The 17,190-nt window shown below is 28.0% G+C and overlaps 1 protein-coding gene across 2 annotated transcripts; it reads left to right on the top strand.

Moving 5' to 3' along the window:
* The first annotated feature begins 1,429 nt into the window (after positions 1-1,429).
* Positions 1,430-16,495, top strand: LOC106679224 (uncharacterized). Of its 2 annotated transcripts, XM_014418239.3 has the most exons (7): positions 1,431-1,566; positions 6,299-6,366; positions 7,908-8,075; positions 10,086-10,256; positions 10,455-10,585; positions 13,724-13,897; positions 14,957-16,495. In XM_014418239.3, exons 1-7 carry the CDS (start codon positions 1,558-1,560, stop codon positions 15,034-15,036), a joined length of 801 nt encoding a protein of 266 aa, XP_014273725.1. In that variant the 5' UTR covers positions 1,431-1,557; the 3' UTR covers positions 15,037-16,495. The 2 variants fall into 2 exon arrangements, with proteins under 2 accessions (XP_066909792.1, XP_014273725.1); XM_067053691.1 differs by lacking the exon at positions 7,908-8,075 and having other exon boundaries at positions 1,430-1,566.
* Positions 16,496-17,190: the final 695 nt, after the last annotated feature.

Below are 17,190 nucleotides of genomic sequence, written 5' to 3'. Positions count from 1 at the left end.
GTAGACCCTTACATAGGTTTATAGTGACAGAATTATAAAAGTAGATAGATTATTTCCTTGATTATGTTATTTTACCTACTTATTCAATTATTTATGTATACATTTTATTTCCCGCTTCTTTCATCATTTCATTTTATTAATTCTATTTAGTAAAATTATTCATTTTATGTTATTCTGTTTATACTTTCTTTTTTATTTTCTATACTTACTGTGGTTGTTATCTTGTTCTGTTCTTAGCCCTGAAGAAGGCTAGAAACTCTAGCCGAAACGTTGGTCAAAGTGAAACACAAATAAGTTGGTGTAATAAATAGGTTACACCAAAGTGAAACACAAATAAGTTGGTGTAATAAATAGGTTACACCAAAGTGAAACACAAATAAGTTGGTGTAATAAATAGGTTACACCAAAGTGAAACACAAATAAGTTGGTGTAATAAATAGGTTACACTAAAGTGAAACACAAATAAGTTGGTGTAATAAATAGGTTACACCAAAGTGAAACACAAATAAGTTGGTGTAATAAATAGGTTACACCAAAGTGAAACACAAATAAGTTGGTGTAATAAATAGGTTACACCAAAGTGAAACACAAATAAGTAAAGTGAAACACAAATAAGTTGGTGTAATAAATAGGTTACACCAACTTATTTGGGTTTCACTTTGACCGCACCCCCAACCATCTTCTCCTACCTCATCCACGGTTAACTATCTCTCATAATTATAAAACTAATAAGCAATAATTACCCAATGCAAACTTCAGTTGCAGGTTATAATTGGGTATTAATGCATTTTTAATAATTACACCAAACATAATAAGGCACTTATCTCTAAAATTGATTATTGAAAAAAAAATATGTTTGAAACAAGGGTTGAAGAGGATTTAATCCACTATAATTTTTTTTTAGAACACCAAAAAAAATAGATTTTGGAAAATTTCGGATTTTTGGCACTATTTTTCAAGATGACAACGAATTTTGGAGTAGAAGTGGAGTGGTAGTAGAAGCAAAATTTTTATATTTATTAGGATATCGAAAATTACCAAGTTTGATCTCTAGTGTACATTTTTACAGACAAAAGTACCTATCGCCTGGACCAAATCTTTCAGGAGATCGGTTGAACTTTGCAATTATGATCATAAATTAATATTTCGTTAAGTATAGTAGGGATTGAAGTAGAAGGATGAGGCTATCTCCAGAATATTAAAATTAGTAGCTACGCAGTTGGAGACTTTTAGAGAAAGTCATTGTGTGAAATATTATGTATACTAGGAATTTCCATTGATCTAATATCTTAATATTTTTTAAAGCATTTTCGTTAAATAGTCTTAGTCTTGAAAAGGCTATTTTTAAACATACCTCCTTGCAGGTGGAAATCTAGGAAGGGGTATTCCGTACTATATGGAATTTACTAGAATTGCACGTCAAACGATGACTAATCTAACATTACCCCTCCACATCAGATTTGGATCGGACGCAGAACTGGTTTTTGACTTAAAAAGAAGTCTGAAAGGAAGGGGTACAGTTTGTATTCGTCCTCCTGCATAGCAGGTGCCGACGCCATGGAAAAGGTAATTATTTCTCAGAATATTTTCCAATAATGTACTTATAAAAAAGCTATTTTGTTATTATTATATTGGACAATTAATTACCATCCAATAAATATTCGTGCAGCTAGATAATACGATCTTTAAACTAAACTTAATATTTTGAATCAGTTGAGCTAAAGGCCAAAATAAAACCAATTATTTGATTTTTTTTTTTTCGATTTCAATTTTTGTTGTTTCTTAAAAAGGATAAATCTATGAGGGCGTTTTGGAGAAAGTGAGGCCATCACTCCATCCGGTGGCACTCTCCTGATTCTAATGATCATTATTTCCTACTTGATTTTTTGAAAAAAAAAGAAAACAAAAAAAAACACTATCTATTATATTCAATCTGTTGAAATATAAAATCAATTGGAATAAGGAAATAAACATATCAAACCGTTCTTCGTCAAGCTGAACATACCAAATTTAGGTCTACAGTGTCCTAGGTAGCAATAATTTAAATAGGCGTAAAAATAATATTTACGAAAAAAAATATAATAATAATATATTATAATATTATAACATATAAATATGATATAACAAATTATCAAGGAAATATCTCAAAGTTATTAAATTACTAACATTAAAAAAGTATTAGAGCATCATCAGAAATATTACGAAATATTTATCTCTTCTTTAAATAAATTTAAAATATTTACACGAAAATTTCCAATAGAACCCATTGAAGGCCATTCGTGTCCTTAAGAATGAAAAAGTTCCTCTTACATAAGAAAATAAATTTATTTTACTGCACTAAGAGTTGCAACAGATGCTCTCTACAAGGTTCTAACCACAATATTCAGGAAACAACTCATGTTTAAGTACTGCGCGGAACGCGGAAAGTTCATTCTTCTAACCTTGGTAGCCACCTACTCCAGAGTTCTAGAAAACCAGAAATATTCAATACATATTTTAAAAATTATAAACCGCTACCGGCAGAGGGGGAGATACGACTAGCTCTGTTTTGTGTACGTTAGAGGTCAACAAGTGAAGAATTTCTATTTCCTTTTCTTTATTTTTTCTTATAAACAGTAAACAATAATTAAACTACATTAGGTAAATAAACAACTTTATTTTATAGTATTGAAGATTTTTCAAGGTAAAATCTGCGAATTAAAAGTAGTATAGAGGTTATCGTTTTATTTTGTTATACTAATTTTAATTAAAATTATAATAACAAAGATCATAAGAAGTTTCCGTCGAATAATTGATTACTCATAATTAGTAATGAATTATTAGTAATTATGGCCACCAAATTTGTTTATTTATGAAAACATATTTTTATAAAATAGTGAATCCACCCAAGAATATCATTGGTCTTATTAAAATGGTCATGGAAGAATCAAAGTGCACTATAAAAATTAAGCTGGAACCCTTGGAGATGTTCAAAATAGTCACAGAGAAGAGATAAAGTTGTGAATTTTCCTCATATCTGCTTAATCTTTACTCTTGGTAGAGATAAAGCCATCAGGACCTCAAGAATCCAGGTAGGTGGTCTTGTTCCAATAAACGGAAGGATAATTATATGCCAGTAAGAGAGAGAGAGAGAGAGAGAGAAAGACTCCAAGCAGGAAAGTTCGGAACCGTAGGTAGCGTTATTTATTTTGGTGTTTAAGAAGAATTTTGTAATTGGTGAATAGAAGAAAAATCGATGTTAACAAACAGATAATATCTATATCAGGAAGAAATTCAAGAGCAAGAACATTTCAAAGGAGATTATACATCCGTTCAACAAGCATTAATGTATAGTTCGATGGGCTGGGCTATAACAAAGGTCGATGAAAAAAGGCGCCTGTGGTTAATAGAACAATCTTATGAAAGATATTCGGACCCATAAAGATAGGAGAAGAATAGAGAAGACGATGTTGCCGAGAACAACCTCGGATTTTCGTGATGGGAAGGACACTAGGTAAGAAGGAAGAAAATGCATTTCCTAGAAAATCACTGGTCCAAGAAAAGTCGTAAGACCTAACGTGACCTGAGTGGATGCTGCAACAAAGTCGCGAGGACCCTACTCGGTGTTCGTAACTGGAGAGATACTACGCAGGATTGAGCCTACTAGCGAAGGCAGTAGATGACGTCCCAGGCTTGGTTATGAGGTTTTTTACTCAATGATAATTAAAATTATCGCTAGTCTATGATGCGGAAACTCTGTGGTCATTATAGAGGTAAATTTTCAGGAAATTTATTTAAAATCTTTGCTGCTTTTATAATTTGAGCTTAAAAGTAGTCAATTACAGGGCTTATAACAAACTAGTTGTGCATCGCGTTTTCACCTATTTGGATGACTAAATCACTAAATGATTAGCACACGAAATACTAAATACCTGAAATTAATGTAAAAACAATATGACTAAAAACTAGATAAAAAACCTGATAGAAAGTAACTTCTTAACAATATCAGCTTTATGGGACTGGTTCTTTTTAAAATAATCAGAGGTCCAAAGGACAATACGCTATGTTTTTGCTAATACTGAGCTGAATTAGATTATCTTTACTTTTTCTTGTGGAAAATTTAATTACATTTTGAATGTTTGAATGTGAAGGTGCTTAGTTTTCGTTTAATTCGAAACAAACTGCTGGTGTTGTTGCATTGCGTGATAGTATAGATAAGAAATTAAGGCGTTTTCAGGATAAACAAAGTTCTACCAAAAATTTTTAAATACTATCAGTACAGGAAGATCCATAGATGTTTTTTACAGCTTACTGTTTTATGGCAAATATTTTTTACAACCCGCTTTGCCTGTTAGCATTCTCTAGCACTAATGTGAAACCGGTTCTTCATTATGTGGGAAGGGAACTGAAGGTTGAAATTTTGTCTCTTTTTTTGGACTGTAATTTATTCATCATTTTTTTTTCTTTTTTGCTACACCTGTTGTTGAGGTAATTCAGGCAGTCCTTTAGTTCAAACAGAGTATGGATTTAATATCATAAACTATATATTTATACATGCACTTTTATATTTAATGTCAATATGTATGTATATATGCAATTTAATATAATATAAACTGGGTAAAATTATGAATATTTGATCAATTCATGTTCTTTAAACATATATAAATGTATATCAGGGACATTTCACTGTTTTGACACATTCATATAATATTATATTAATAATATACCTAACAATTATGACGACACGTATAAATAATTTTATCTTAATATATAGCTACACTCCATTTTAACTAAGATCGAATATACTGAATGAATTATATAGGGAATTAATTAGGGAATATATTTAAAAATATATATATAGCTATAAACAGAAAGGTATCACTGGTTGAAAACTCCAAACCGTTTTCAAAAGATGAGTTGAAAAAAAATTATAATTCTAAATTATTTTAAAAAGATTATTTTAAATAAAAAATTAGTTTTTACGAATGACTCGAAAACTATACTGAAATATTACATTTGAAAGGTGATATTTGTTATTTGAATGATATTTTCTATAGTACAAAACATAAATTATATAGTTCGGATGAGCTATGAAACAGCGTTACGTATCGAATTGATCTATGTTAAATATTAAAATATCCAATGCAATTTCCATAGAAACTCGTTTTAGCTTTATCTTAACACATAAAAGAACATATATCAATCACTGGCTCACTTATTAATCATTGTATTTATAAAACTACAATGCCTGTGAAACTCAAGTTATCAATAGTGGTTCTCCATATGTTTTATCTGTGTAATAAGTCCAGATATGAAAAAAATCGGACTTAAATTAAAAAAAATTATAACCAAAAGAAAAAATTCTGTATATTTCAATAACAAACAATTTCAAATATCCTTCATATTTAACTTTGAAATACAAAATTAAAACACAAAAATTCTTCCATTATAAATAATTTCGGGTATTAATGAATAAATAATAATAAATAAGACCATGATGTATAATTAATGTGCTATCCAGTTAAATTAAAAACTTCGAAAACTAAAACGCAGGCAGTAGTTAGTTTCTTATATCTATATTGCCATATCACAAAGTATAACAATTAATTTCTCTAGATGGCAACTTTAGTTTTCTATTTGTAACTTGGATTTTAGTTTACATACCATAATTGAAAAAAGTATGTGCATTTTTCATAGCCAAGGGCATCATAGGCATCTTTAAGAAAAATTTAAACACATTTTTCATTAAAAAAAAGTTGACAAAACCCAAGTTTGAAGATTCAAATTACAAGAAAAAAAATAAATTTTTAAAAATTTAGAGACTGATTTTTCTTTAAAAACATTTACCAGGGGAGCAAAGAATATCCTTTTGAGCTTAAAGCGGTCCATGTGTATGATAAAAATAATGTTTCCTTTAATCTTCATTGACTAATAATCCACATTTGGTAAAGAAAATAGTAATAATAATATTTAGGTTTAATTATTTAAAATAATATATCTACCTCTCAAAGGATTATTATCACTTTTTCTGTAAAAGACTGCATCGCTCTGCATTTCTACTAAGATTTCTTTATATTTAAAAGTACGTATATACAAAACCGATTTCAATGTGACAAATTTTTTTAGGTGTTCAATTAGTATGTATGCTACAATACCATAGAGTGAAATTTGTCTTTTGGTCAGCAAAAACGTATTTTTTAGCATTGTATGACTACTGAATAGGACTTTGCCAATTATATTATATATAAAATATATTTTTTTAAACAAATTGTATTTGATGTAAAATGGCAATTAATAAATTCAGACTTATCTTTTTCAGGACTGGCTTTCCATTTTGGTTACCGCATCGATATTCATTTCAATCGAGATGGCAAGTGTTGAAATTATGTGAGTCATACTAACGTAGTATTAACAATATTAGTATAAGTAATTACATTAACTAGTAATACCTTGAATGCATAAATTTATAGTTTGGCTGATGTAGCCTACCGTAGGTTCACGTTATCTTTAGCACCCATCGTTCTTAAGGCTAAGACCACACTGGAGACTACGAAACTAGCAACTTAAAGGATTGTCTAGTAACGATAGTTTGGTATTTGCCACTAATCTCCTAGTCACCCAATAGATGCAATTAGCCTTAGTATTAATTTAAATTGGTATTTTGTTATAATTTTATTTGTTTATTCGTTCATCATTAATTTTTTTCCTCAGCTTATTTATAGCACCCTACATTACAAATTAATTAATTTAATTTTAATTATGGTGAAGCTGGGAAGTAAAGTTAGGTTTTTTTTTTTTTATAACCCCTTTCCAAACGATTTCTGCCATACGGCAGGATACGCCGCCGCTGCAGTTACGAGGTAATTAAAGTTGACGCTCTAACTCCCTCCGCTAGTGAGTAATGTGCTGGTTTTCTGTCCTTTCCGGCCCCGGTTCTTATCCCTCTGAGATAGATAATTATTTATTCTTTTAAATATGACGTGATTCATTTCCCGGAGGGATCGGGAACCCTTCTGGGGCAAACCCAGATGATTTAAAGTGAGTACCCTTAACCAGGGGAAAACCTGGCGGTTGAGCGTGGTCTTTATCAAATCATCAACCAAATCATAGTCATTGTTCTAAAAATAATACTTCACTACCAAGTACTTAATCCTTGTTCCTTCATGGGTTGTAGTGGTACAGTTTATTATTATAAAATAAATTTGAAATTAGGAATTTATGATAACAAAAAGGAGAAACATAAATTGCGATTTTTTTTAAATCATTTAAGAAAGCAAGGTTTGATAATCCTACCAAATCTTATCGATCAAAGTGGAGAATTATTCATCATTAAAATACATTTTTTTTTCAAGAATTTGAATAATAGCTAACATTCATTTAAAAGGAAACATTAAAATCTGCAGAATGAATAAATAGCTCATCCTGGTAATTGCTATTTGAAAATTCTGAATCTTCAAGGGAAAGGGGAATAATGGCAGTAAGATTAATTTAATTAATGGTAGTCAAAAGTTGATGGTCTGTACATGTAGCTTAGTTATTGAATTGATTAGTTATAATTTAATAATTTTAGTTGTTTATTTTTAAACATTACAATTGTAAGATTCCAAACATAAAATATCGCTTCTCTAAATTATCGACAAATATTAAAATTAATTTTTCTTTTATTCTGTTCCTTTTTATTATATATTAACACATTAATATCATTTCAGAAATTACCATCAACTTTTACTTTGTATATTTAACAATTAATGTGAATATTTTAAAGAGATAACATTAAAGGAAAGCAGTGATATGATTTGAGTTTTTTTTTCTCATTGTAAAAATTATTTTCCTTTTCTTTTTTTTGTAGAAAAAAATTTATTTTTAAATTTAAAAGATTTTAATATTTTCCAATATCAATTACACATTAATTCAAATTATTTTTATAGCTCGACTCCAACAAAAGTGGTTGTTACCAAGCCTACACCCTATACACCCGATACAAAGCTTGGAAGAGCAAGTTGGAATTCCAGTGATGAAAAAGTAAAAGATGAAAAGTCCTCTAGCCTAATAGTTAAAAAGTCAGATCTTAAGAACACCCCAAAGGGGAATAACATGTAAGTAACTGAATCAAAGGTAACTTCTTTTACATTCGTAAATAAGTTAAAACTTTGGACATTGTTAGAGCAGCTTTAGGCAGTGCTAATATCCATACCTAATGTGAAGAAGTAGATAACTCGTTACCTAATTAACTATACTTATCAAATTCTTCAGGGATAGTACGGATATAGCATCGATGCCTACTTCATTTTATTCTAATAGCCAAAATTTCATCATTGATTGAGTATCCGATAAAATGATTAAAAATGTCTATTCTTAACATAAAAACCTTAATATCTTTTATCAATCCTAAGTAGAAACTCAGCAATCCACTTGAATTTGACAGAAATTATGAAAAGTACTAATAATATCGAACTTAAAGAGGGTCAGTATCGTCTACCTACCTTCCTTAGCATTACATCCTAATATTTCAATGTAATTTCAAATTCAAATTGTCTAGAGGCGTTTACATAGCTTAATCCGGGTCAAGGTCATCTAATTCAAACAAATTTCAGGGTTCATTTTTCGCTGTCCCTACTATAACACCAGACAGCACTAAATACCTATGGAATAGTGAGCCTCACACGAGGCTCACCCACTCATATCTTATTTCAAAAGAAACGCCTCCGAACTGCCAGTATTGCAACAACAATCTAACAATAAGCCATATTTTCCAACAATGCCCATATTTCACATCACACCTCAATAGCTTAGGACTAAACCAAAATATCTCAAATACCCTTGGAGACGATGATAAAACAATAGAACTAGTGTTTCAGTTTTTAAAATCACAACATTTACTGACAAAAATATAACATAGAACAGAAGAAAAAATAATAATAAAATAAATAAATAAAATAATAAATAATCAAATAAAAAAATAAATAAAATTAAACGAATATAAGCAAAATTAAATAAAATATAAATGGCATTAATGACCAATGAAGTTTGGCGTCACTAAACAAAAACAAACAAACCTATAGAAGAGATAGGTTTTAACATAAACAACTTGGTATGGTACCATCAAAGTGGCGATAATGTTAATCATCCGAGTACTTGATATTTGGCTATCACTACGGTATCGAGGGAGAAGTTCCAATATTTACCTGAGCTTTTATATGTAATGAGGTAACAAAATCTTGAATTATATGGAATACTTAGTGGACTCGAAGATTTAGGTATCTCATAAAAAGAATTTGGTTTCAATAGTAGGAAGATGATCTGGATGGTGGGGCAGTAAAGTACAAAAATACTGCCATTTTTGTAATACCCAATAAAGCTATTTGTTAGTAACATATGTTTCTCCCCATTTTTCAGGGCATCATGAAGCTATTTTCATCTTCTCACTATCATAACATGTGGTCAACTAACAATCTTTCAGTATTTTGTTTTGATTTTTCTGCTTGAAATGACCAATAAATTATAGTTTTGGTGGATCACCGGATTTTTCTTGTGACATACTCCATACCACCAACTACTCTTCCCCATTCTAATCATTGGGGAGCCCCAATATCGTTTCCACTAGGGCCATGCAGGTATATAGCCTCTTCTGTGAAATTAAAATAAAACTCCCCCAGTCGGTGACATACTCAGTTGGAACTTTCCTGGATACTGGATTTGCTGGTGGTGGAAGAAAAGTTCAGTAATGACTACCTAGAGATTCTGAAAAGTTCTAACCATAAGTAAGAAATTGTTGAGATTCATTCAAGATATGAGCTGAACCAATTGGGAATCAAACCCCTATGAGTAGTTGGAGTACAACACTCTTGGTTATCGAAGACTTTGGTTTACAATGATGGTCAAAATGTATAGACATGGAAAAATTAATGTGATTTATGTTTGACCTATTGTGGTTCTGCTCTTGTTATTTCCAAATTTAAAATCTTTAATTGATCAGATAATGTGACTTTCTATTACTTACAGATTTCTCAAGAAAGTCAAAATTCAATTTGAATGTTACATTACTCTTTTAGTAAACGTAGTTTTTAAGACACATGTATGTTCTAAACCAAAGCTTTAATTCACAGTTCAGAGCACCCGGAAATAAAAGATTGGCCCTCAGCATTTGTCTTACAGCCGCATCCAACACATCCTGTTGTTTGTTATTCTGGAAAATCATTAAACATCAACAAAAACAGTCACAATGACCTTGAAATTTCATCTATAAAAGAAGCCACAACAAATGACACTGATTCTAGGTTAGTAAATTTTATACCTGTATCCATACTGAAAATAGTAGACTTCAAAACTCATAATAAATTAAAAATTCTTAACAATAAATGATTACAAAACAGTGAAAACATTTAATATATTTTTTATTTAAATTATATTTCATATAGTGAATATTTCTATTTTTAATTTTTGTTTAAATCTTAACAGAATTATTCTTTTTAAAGTGCCAAGAACACCAAGAAATTTGTTTTGAGTTCAGATCCTCAGTACCCTGTGATTTGTCAAGAAGTATTTATTCCTCCACACTCAATAAATAATGGATCTGCAAAAGAAGCAAATGATACTATTTCTAAAAGTGAGTTTATTTATGATCTATATATTTTCTCAATTGATAAAAAAAAAAAAAATAACTTATTCGAAAAAACAAATATATAATAAATAGCTAATTAGAAAAAAAGAACTAAAATCAAAATTAAAACATAATAAAAGTTAAATGATAAATAAAAATTGAATGATAGAACAATAAAAATAGAATTCCAAAATGAAGAAATATATATTGTGTCATATTTTATCTTTTTAATAATTATTGTATTAATTATATTCATTTTTAATGTTATAATGATGAAAGGTGATTATGTTGCCAATTGGTGATGTATTATTTTTCTTTAAAAAATATATTTAATTTAATAATAATATTTTTTATTTTGACTTTAAATTAATTTATCAATTTATCTTTCCCTTATTTATATTTAATTAGTTTGACTTAATATAAATTAAATTGATTTCATTGGCCCAAAAAGAAGCAATTGATTTGTTTTTTTAACCTTCAGTTTATACAAATTTCACTATTATTAGATTCAGATAAAAATAAAAATATAATTATATACATATTATATTTATCCTTCCCAATTATGATATTATTAAAAATGTATATTTTGAAACTTTTTCATTTTATAATATTTAGCTCTGTTGCTATTTGATTCCAGAAATACTTTGAATATAGAGAAAAACATATTTTGTTACATGAGAAATGTTATTTCATATATAAATAAAACAACTTGAAAACTAAACAATAAAAATCTAAATCTAAAATAAAAATAAAAATTTGAAGATTGTTGATTGACCATGTGTAATGTATAATATAATTTGCCTAAATGAGCCTACAGCTCAATAAATAGTTTAATTACTATTTGAGTTCTTTTGACTGCAACCGAACCATCTTCCATTTATAGAAATTAAAATGTATTAAAAATGAAAAAAGTCATTAAATACTTGTTTTCAGACTCAATTAAAGTCCGTATCCATTGAGTTGACTTCATTCCTTATTATTCTTAGTAGATTTTCACTTCACAGATGAAACTAGTTCTATTTAAAATTAATTTAGTTTAATTTAGAATTCATCATAATGATGGTTACTATTTATATTGTTTTTCAATAAGATACAATTCACTTACAACTCATAAAATTATTAAGTTAAAATTTTGAATGATGTAACAATTTATAAAGATGGCCTCCATCATTAATAGTGAACATTCTACTTAAACAAATGATACGTCCTTTTAGTTCAAGAACTGGTAGACAGTCAGTGGTCTTCTTCTGCTGAAAACTTGATATAGTAAAACTTTTATGAAGATTTAAAGTTTTTTTCATATTTTATCATTACTTTACTTCAGGTTTATGCTCAAAAATTAGTGTTAGACATTTTTAGGTATTTAAAAACTTTAGCCATTTTATATAAACAAAATATTAAGTTGATAAGCAAAAGTTATCAAACAAATGCTGATTATTACCTATCTCATTTTATTTTATACCTTTTTTATCAATATTATTTTATTTTAAATTTCATTACCAGGCAGTGCTCTGCTGACCTCGAGAAATTTCATCTTTAAAATTGTATTATTTAAAATATAGGGAGATGGTCAGGGTTGCGGTCAAAGGAGAAATAAAAATAGTTTTTATTATTTTATTATTTTTTGTTATTTCTCCTTTGACCGCAACCCTGACCATCTCCCTATATATCAATTTTTACGGTCAACTATACATACATATATATTATTTAAAATGTTTAAATTTATGATATAAAATAACTAATTTTATATCATAATCTTAATTTAATACTAAACTAAATATTAAATTAAGATTATGATATAAAATAACTAAATGTTTAAATATCATAAAAATTGATCACTATAATGCATTAAAATGCTACTTAATACATATAATAAGCCTTTATATTAACAAATATTTATAAGCCAAAAGTAATTTATAATTTAAAACCATAAAACAAATTATAATATTTTCAAATCCAAACCATACATTTTATCTCATAATAACACTTAAGTAATAATATTTTTTTTTTCTTATTGAAATTAACTTATATTTATTTTATTTTCCACAATGTTTATTTTTCATTATATTCTTGTATTGCTTTTGTACCAATGTCAATTTACATCAAACCAGCATCCCTCCTTGTTCCAATAATACACTGGCATTGGCTTATTTATACGGCTTATTACCTTAATTGGACCCTGCAACTATCCTTATAATGCGACAAGACAATCCAAGACAATATTTCAATTATGTACATATATCATCCTAGTAATATGTATGTATGTATTATATGAGTAAATAAATAAAGGATATTAATAATTTATTATAATGATTGTATGACAGTGATTTATTTCATTATTAACATACACAATTTCGATCCAAATTACTCTCAACCTTTATTTTCAAAAGCTCTCCAACGTTTTGGCCCTCGGGTCATTTTCAAGGAGACAACCTTAAATATTGATGTCTTGTTTTTTAAAAATCTTATCTGCAGGCTAATTGCCCATGTCACATATAACTTTTTATGTCTTAAATTTAAAAAAAAAAATCCACAAATAATCTTCTCTTTTTCACTTATAATCATCATTTATAACAGAACCTACCTTCTAAGGAGTCCTAACCTGTTAAAACAATTATATTTTATAAATTAGTCTAGGAATGTGAAAATTAACTAAAAATAATCATTATAAATCTAGTTTTTCTTTTTAAAATTTGTTTGAAATATGCAAACAATTAAAAACCTGCACAATGATAACAAATATGGCATATCAAATTTGCAGAATTGTATCAAATCAAATTGATGATTCCATAATTAATACCAGATTATTTTTTTGCACTCACGGATTAAATTGAAGCTTATGGTCTCACAGTCTGAATTTTTGAAGATAATGCCTAATATACAATTATATTTTATAATTTACATCATTTCAAGCTATATCCTGGACCAAACAAAATATAAAAGAAAAGATGTCCCAGATTGGGCCAGTGAATTGGAAAAAAATAACGTTTTCCAGAAGTTTTAATTCAAATAATACAATACAATTAATTCTGACATATCATATACATTTAGGAATAAAATCACAATAAAGTTATACATTACATTTTATGTTACCAATTTTGATATATTTTATTTTCAATTAATCATTAAAATGTGCATTTTCAGTTACTTGCATAAGGAGAGATTATGAACATGATATTTCTGCTATTTTCATTAATAAAGTTGGACCAATACAATCAGCTTGGAACATATTTAATAGTACTATTTCCTATGGAATTTACAATGTTATGAATGTGGATAGCATTGGCGAAATAAAAGTGCTGAATGAAACCATAGTTGGTAAGTATTTTGATTGGAATATTAATACTATATATCATTCCTAAACTCGTTAGAAATATGAACCAAACAAAATAGAACAAATATGGGGATTTGAAAAGAAAAAAAAACTACCTCATTACTTCTACCTTTTTTTTTTTTATTTTTCCCTCTCGTGTTATTTTTGGAAAGTATCTTTTTTTAAAATTATTCTTTTCCTGTATATTTCTACTCGTAATGAAACTAACCAAATTTCAGAGTTAGTGATTTATCATTTGAGAACTAAACCTATGGGATATCGCGTTGTTAAAACATAGGTGTATCCATGAAATTAGTTTTTCTTTTGGGTAAGAAAAAGTAATTGATAACATTTATGACATTCCATGTATACATTAATATCCAGCTTTTCTCAAACTTTAAACAATAGTGGGCAAACTGTTCTCGAAATGTAAGCGTAGTAAGAAAAATTTGTTTGCACATGCATAAGCAATTTTAAACAAATTTGTACAAGATCATGCAAATACTAATTACTAACTTTCCATCAAATTTCCGTGTGCTATTTTCACTTACTTATGCATAAATGTCATTTCCTAGATACACTTATATATTATACTTATATAAATCGCTGTTTGGCCCGAATTCGGAAGAAGTTGGGGTTAGATAAAATTTCGACAACTACTTTTGCCAATGTATACAATAATCTCCTTTCTGAAAATACTTATATTTCAACAACAGCTTGAACCATAGATTTTATTCTCAAATGACAAATCATTAACATAGGAATATAGGTAATAGATCTACCTAATAGAAGTCTTCAGAAAAATGACCAGTTCAATGTGATTAGGATTATGTGTGTTAGATTGAAAATGAGATTGACAAATAGTGGTTTGATGAGGTTTTCAGTTTATATTTTTTACTGGTTATAATTGAATTTCATCACAGCCTTATGGGTGATTTTGGCATGATCATTGGTATTTGTGATTAATGACTATACTTAATTCTCAACAAAATAAATATCAAAATGCCTGATTTTTTCTTCTCTATATTATTATCATTATCTAAAAATAAATAATTTATTTGCAGATTGTAAAGAATATGGAGTCATAGATGATGAGAAGGGTCTCAGCAGTGGTACTGTTGCATCTCTACTTGGGGTTGGTTAAATACCTAATGCTGACATAAGGAAATTAAATATAACTAACTGACTGAATACATTTGTTTTGATATTTAAAACTATAAATAATCCATTTTTTTAATAAGTTGTCCAATATTTGGTTTTCTTTTAATTAAAAAGAAAACAGTTATTATAGAAAATCCTAATTAATTCTGAATTTAGTGTAAATTTTTGTCACCAGTATAATTTACTAAGATCAGAGCCATCTTTAACCAAGTAGAGGCCATTGGCACTGTAAGATGTTGAGCCTTTCAGATTAGAGAATTTATGTTCTGAATTGCTTTGGATTATGAACAGAAATATATGCATAACAATATGCATCATTATTTTATTTAATGTTTCAAAAGAATCAAACATTAACATAGGAAAAAATCAAACATATTCAAGAGTTATTTTTCTTGATTTTTGATTAACAAAATCATGAATTAATTCTTCAATGTCTGTTTCTTTAAGCCATATCACTTTTTATCAATATTGATAACTGCTTAATCCATATTTTCAAAGTAATTTTCAGTTCATTCTTGATCCGTTTTAATTTATCAATCAAAGTTGTCAGAGACTTTTGGGCAAAGATGGTACTGATAAAGATTTAATGTAAAAGTTATTGTAAAATAGGTTTTTTAACCTGTTTGAGAAATTTGTAATGGATAATTGTTATTCTTTAATTGGCTCATTAGTATTTTTATTTTTATTGTTTAAAGCTACTATGTTGCAATGTTGCAATATAGTCCAATCAAGTTATATAAGAAAAAAGTGGCCATGAGTGCGAAAGATTATGTAACTCAGATTTTTTAAACATTTTTGGGGAACCTCTCTAAATTTTTCCTCAACCAGGGATTAAATTTTAATAAAAAACATTTAATAGGCTTTTGTACATCTTCAATGGGTATAATTTACATTTTACTACAATTTAAGAGTAAATAAGAGACATTTATGAAAAGTTTTGAATAAAATATTCATTTTTTAAATCACTGTTATCATAGAAAAAATAATTGTAAAGATCTCATCTTGGTTTCAAATCATAGCAAATTTCTGTTTTGTTTTTGAGTTGTTCACTAAAAACAGAAAAAAAGGGCAAACATTTTGCTATGGTTAGGCTTCAGAATAACATAAACTTTTGCACACTCGTGTGTATAATTTGACTGGACTACTAATACATAATGGCATTCTTCTTTTTGGACTTGATTATTGTAAATTTTTGTCTTGTTTTTCAAATATATTTATGTAATTGAACTATGAAATTTTGTAAATTTAAATATGTAGCAAACAATTTATAGTTCATATGATTACTATACTATAATGGCTTGTAGTTTGAATAGTGCATGGTTAAATGATATGTTTTTGTATTAAGTATTTATTTGTATTATTTTATATTTAATAAGAACCAAACTTCTTTAGATAATAAAAAATCATTCAATATTTTGATTAATAAACTAAATATAACTGAATTTAAATTTATTTAAATACCTATTCTTAATTAAATTAAAAAATTTGTAGAGACATTTAAAAAATATGAAACACAGCTTCCAAGAGATGCTATTTTCATTAAGATTTAACATTTAATTTAATCTAAATTGGGTGCCTTTTGTTAGGAAAAATTCTGATATCAGTTTTCTTATCATCCCTATGGTTTAATAACAAAAATAACTAATAAATATTATGGTTTAATAAATGTGTATTTATTAATACTAGAAAAGAAAAATGTTGGGAATCACTGACTTATGCCAATCCTCAAATTATTATACAAATTCCAACTGTTCAATGCACTCTGCCTTTCTAAAATATAAGAAAAATTAGTAACTAATACTTATCAATTGAGATTGGGTTTTTGTGCAATTGCATCTTTTGTTCCTTAGTTTCAAATTATTCCAAAGCTCAACAGAAATTTAAATAATAGTGATTTTATGGTGCATAAATTTGTATCAGGATTTTTCCTGAATTTTGCACATTTTGAGTTTTCTCTGCATTAAATTTCACATTTTACCCTTTTTTGGGCAATATTTTGATTTTTGTTTCATAATATTTAATGCAAAGTCCTTGCATATGTGGCCGAAATTGTGTCCTAGGAAGTAGCCAAGATGATATAGAAAGACTTGCAAAGACTCTAATTAAGAGAAGCAGAGGAAATTGGCTAGGACATAAA

The sequence above is a fragment of the Halyomorpha halys genome, unplaced genomic scaffold (genome assembly GCF_000696795.3).
Source record: "Halyomorpha halys isolate HHAL.00 unplaced genomic scaffold, Hhal_1.1 Scaffold185.1, whole genome shotgun sequence".
Taxonomy (NCBI): domain Eukaryota; kingdom Metazoa; phylum Arthropoda; class Insecta; order Hemiptera; family Pentatomidae; genus Halyomorpha; species Halyomorpha halys.
This window is presented reverse-complemented; position numbering and strand designations above follow the sequence as displayed.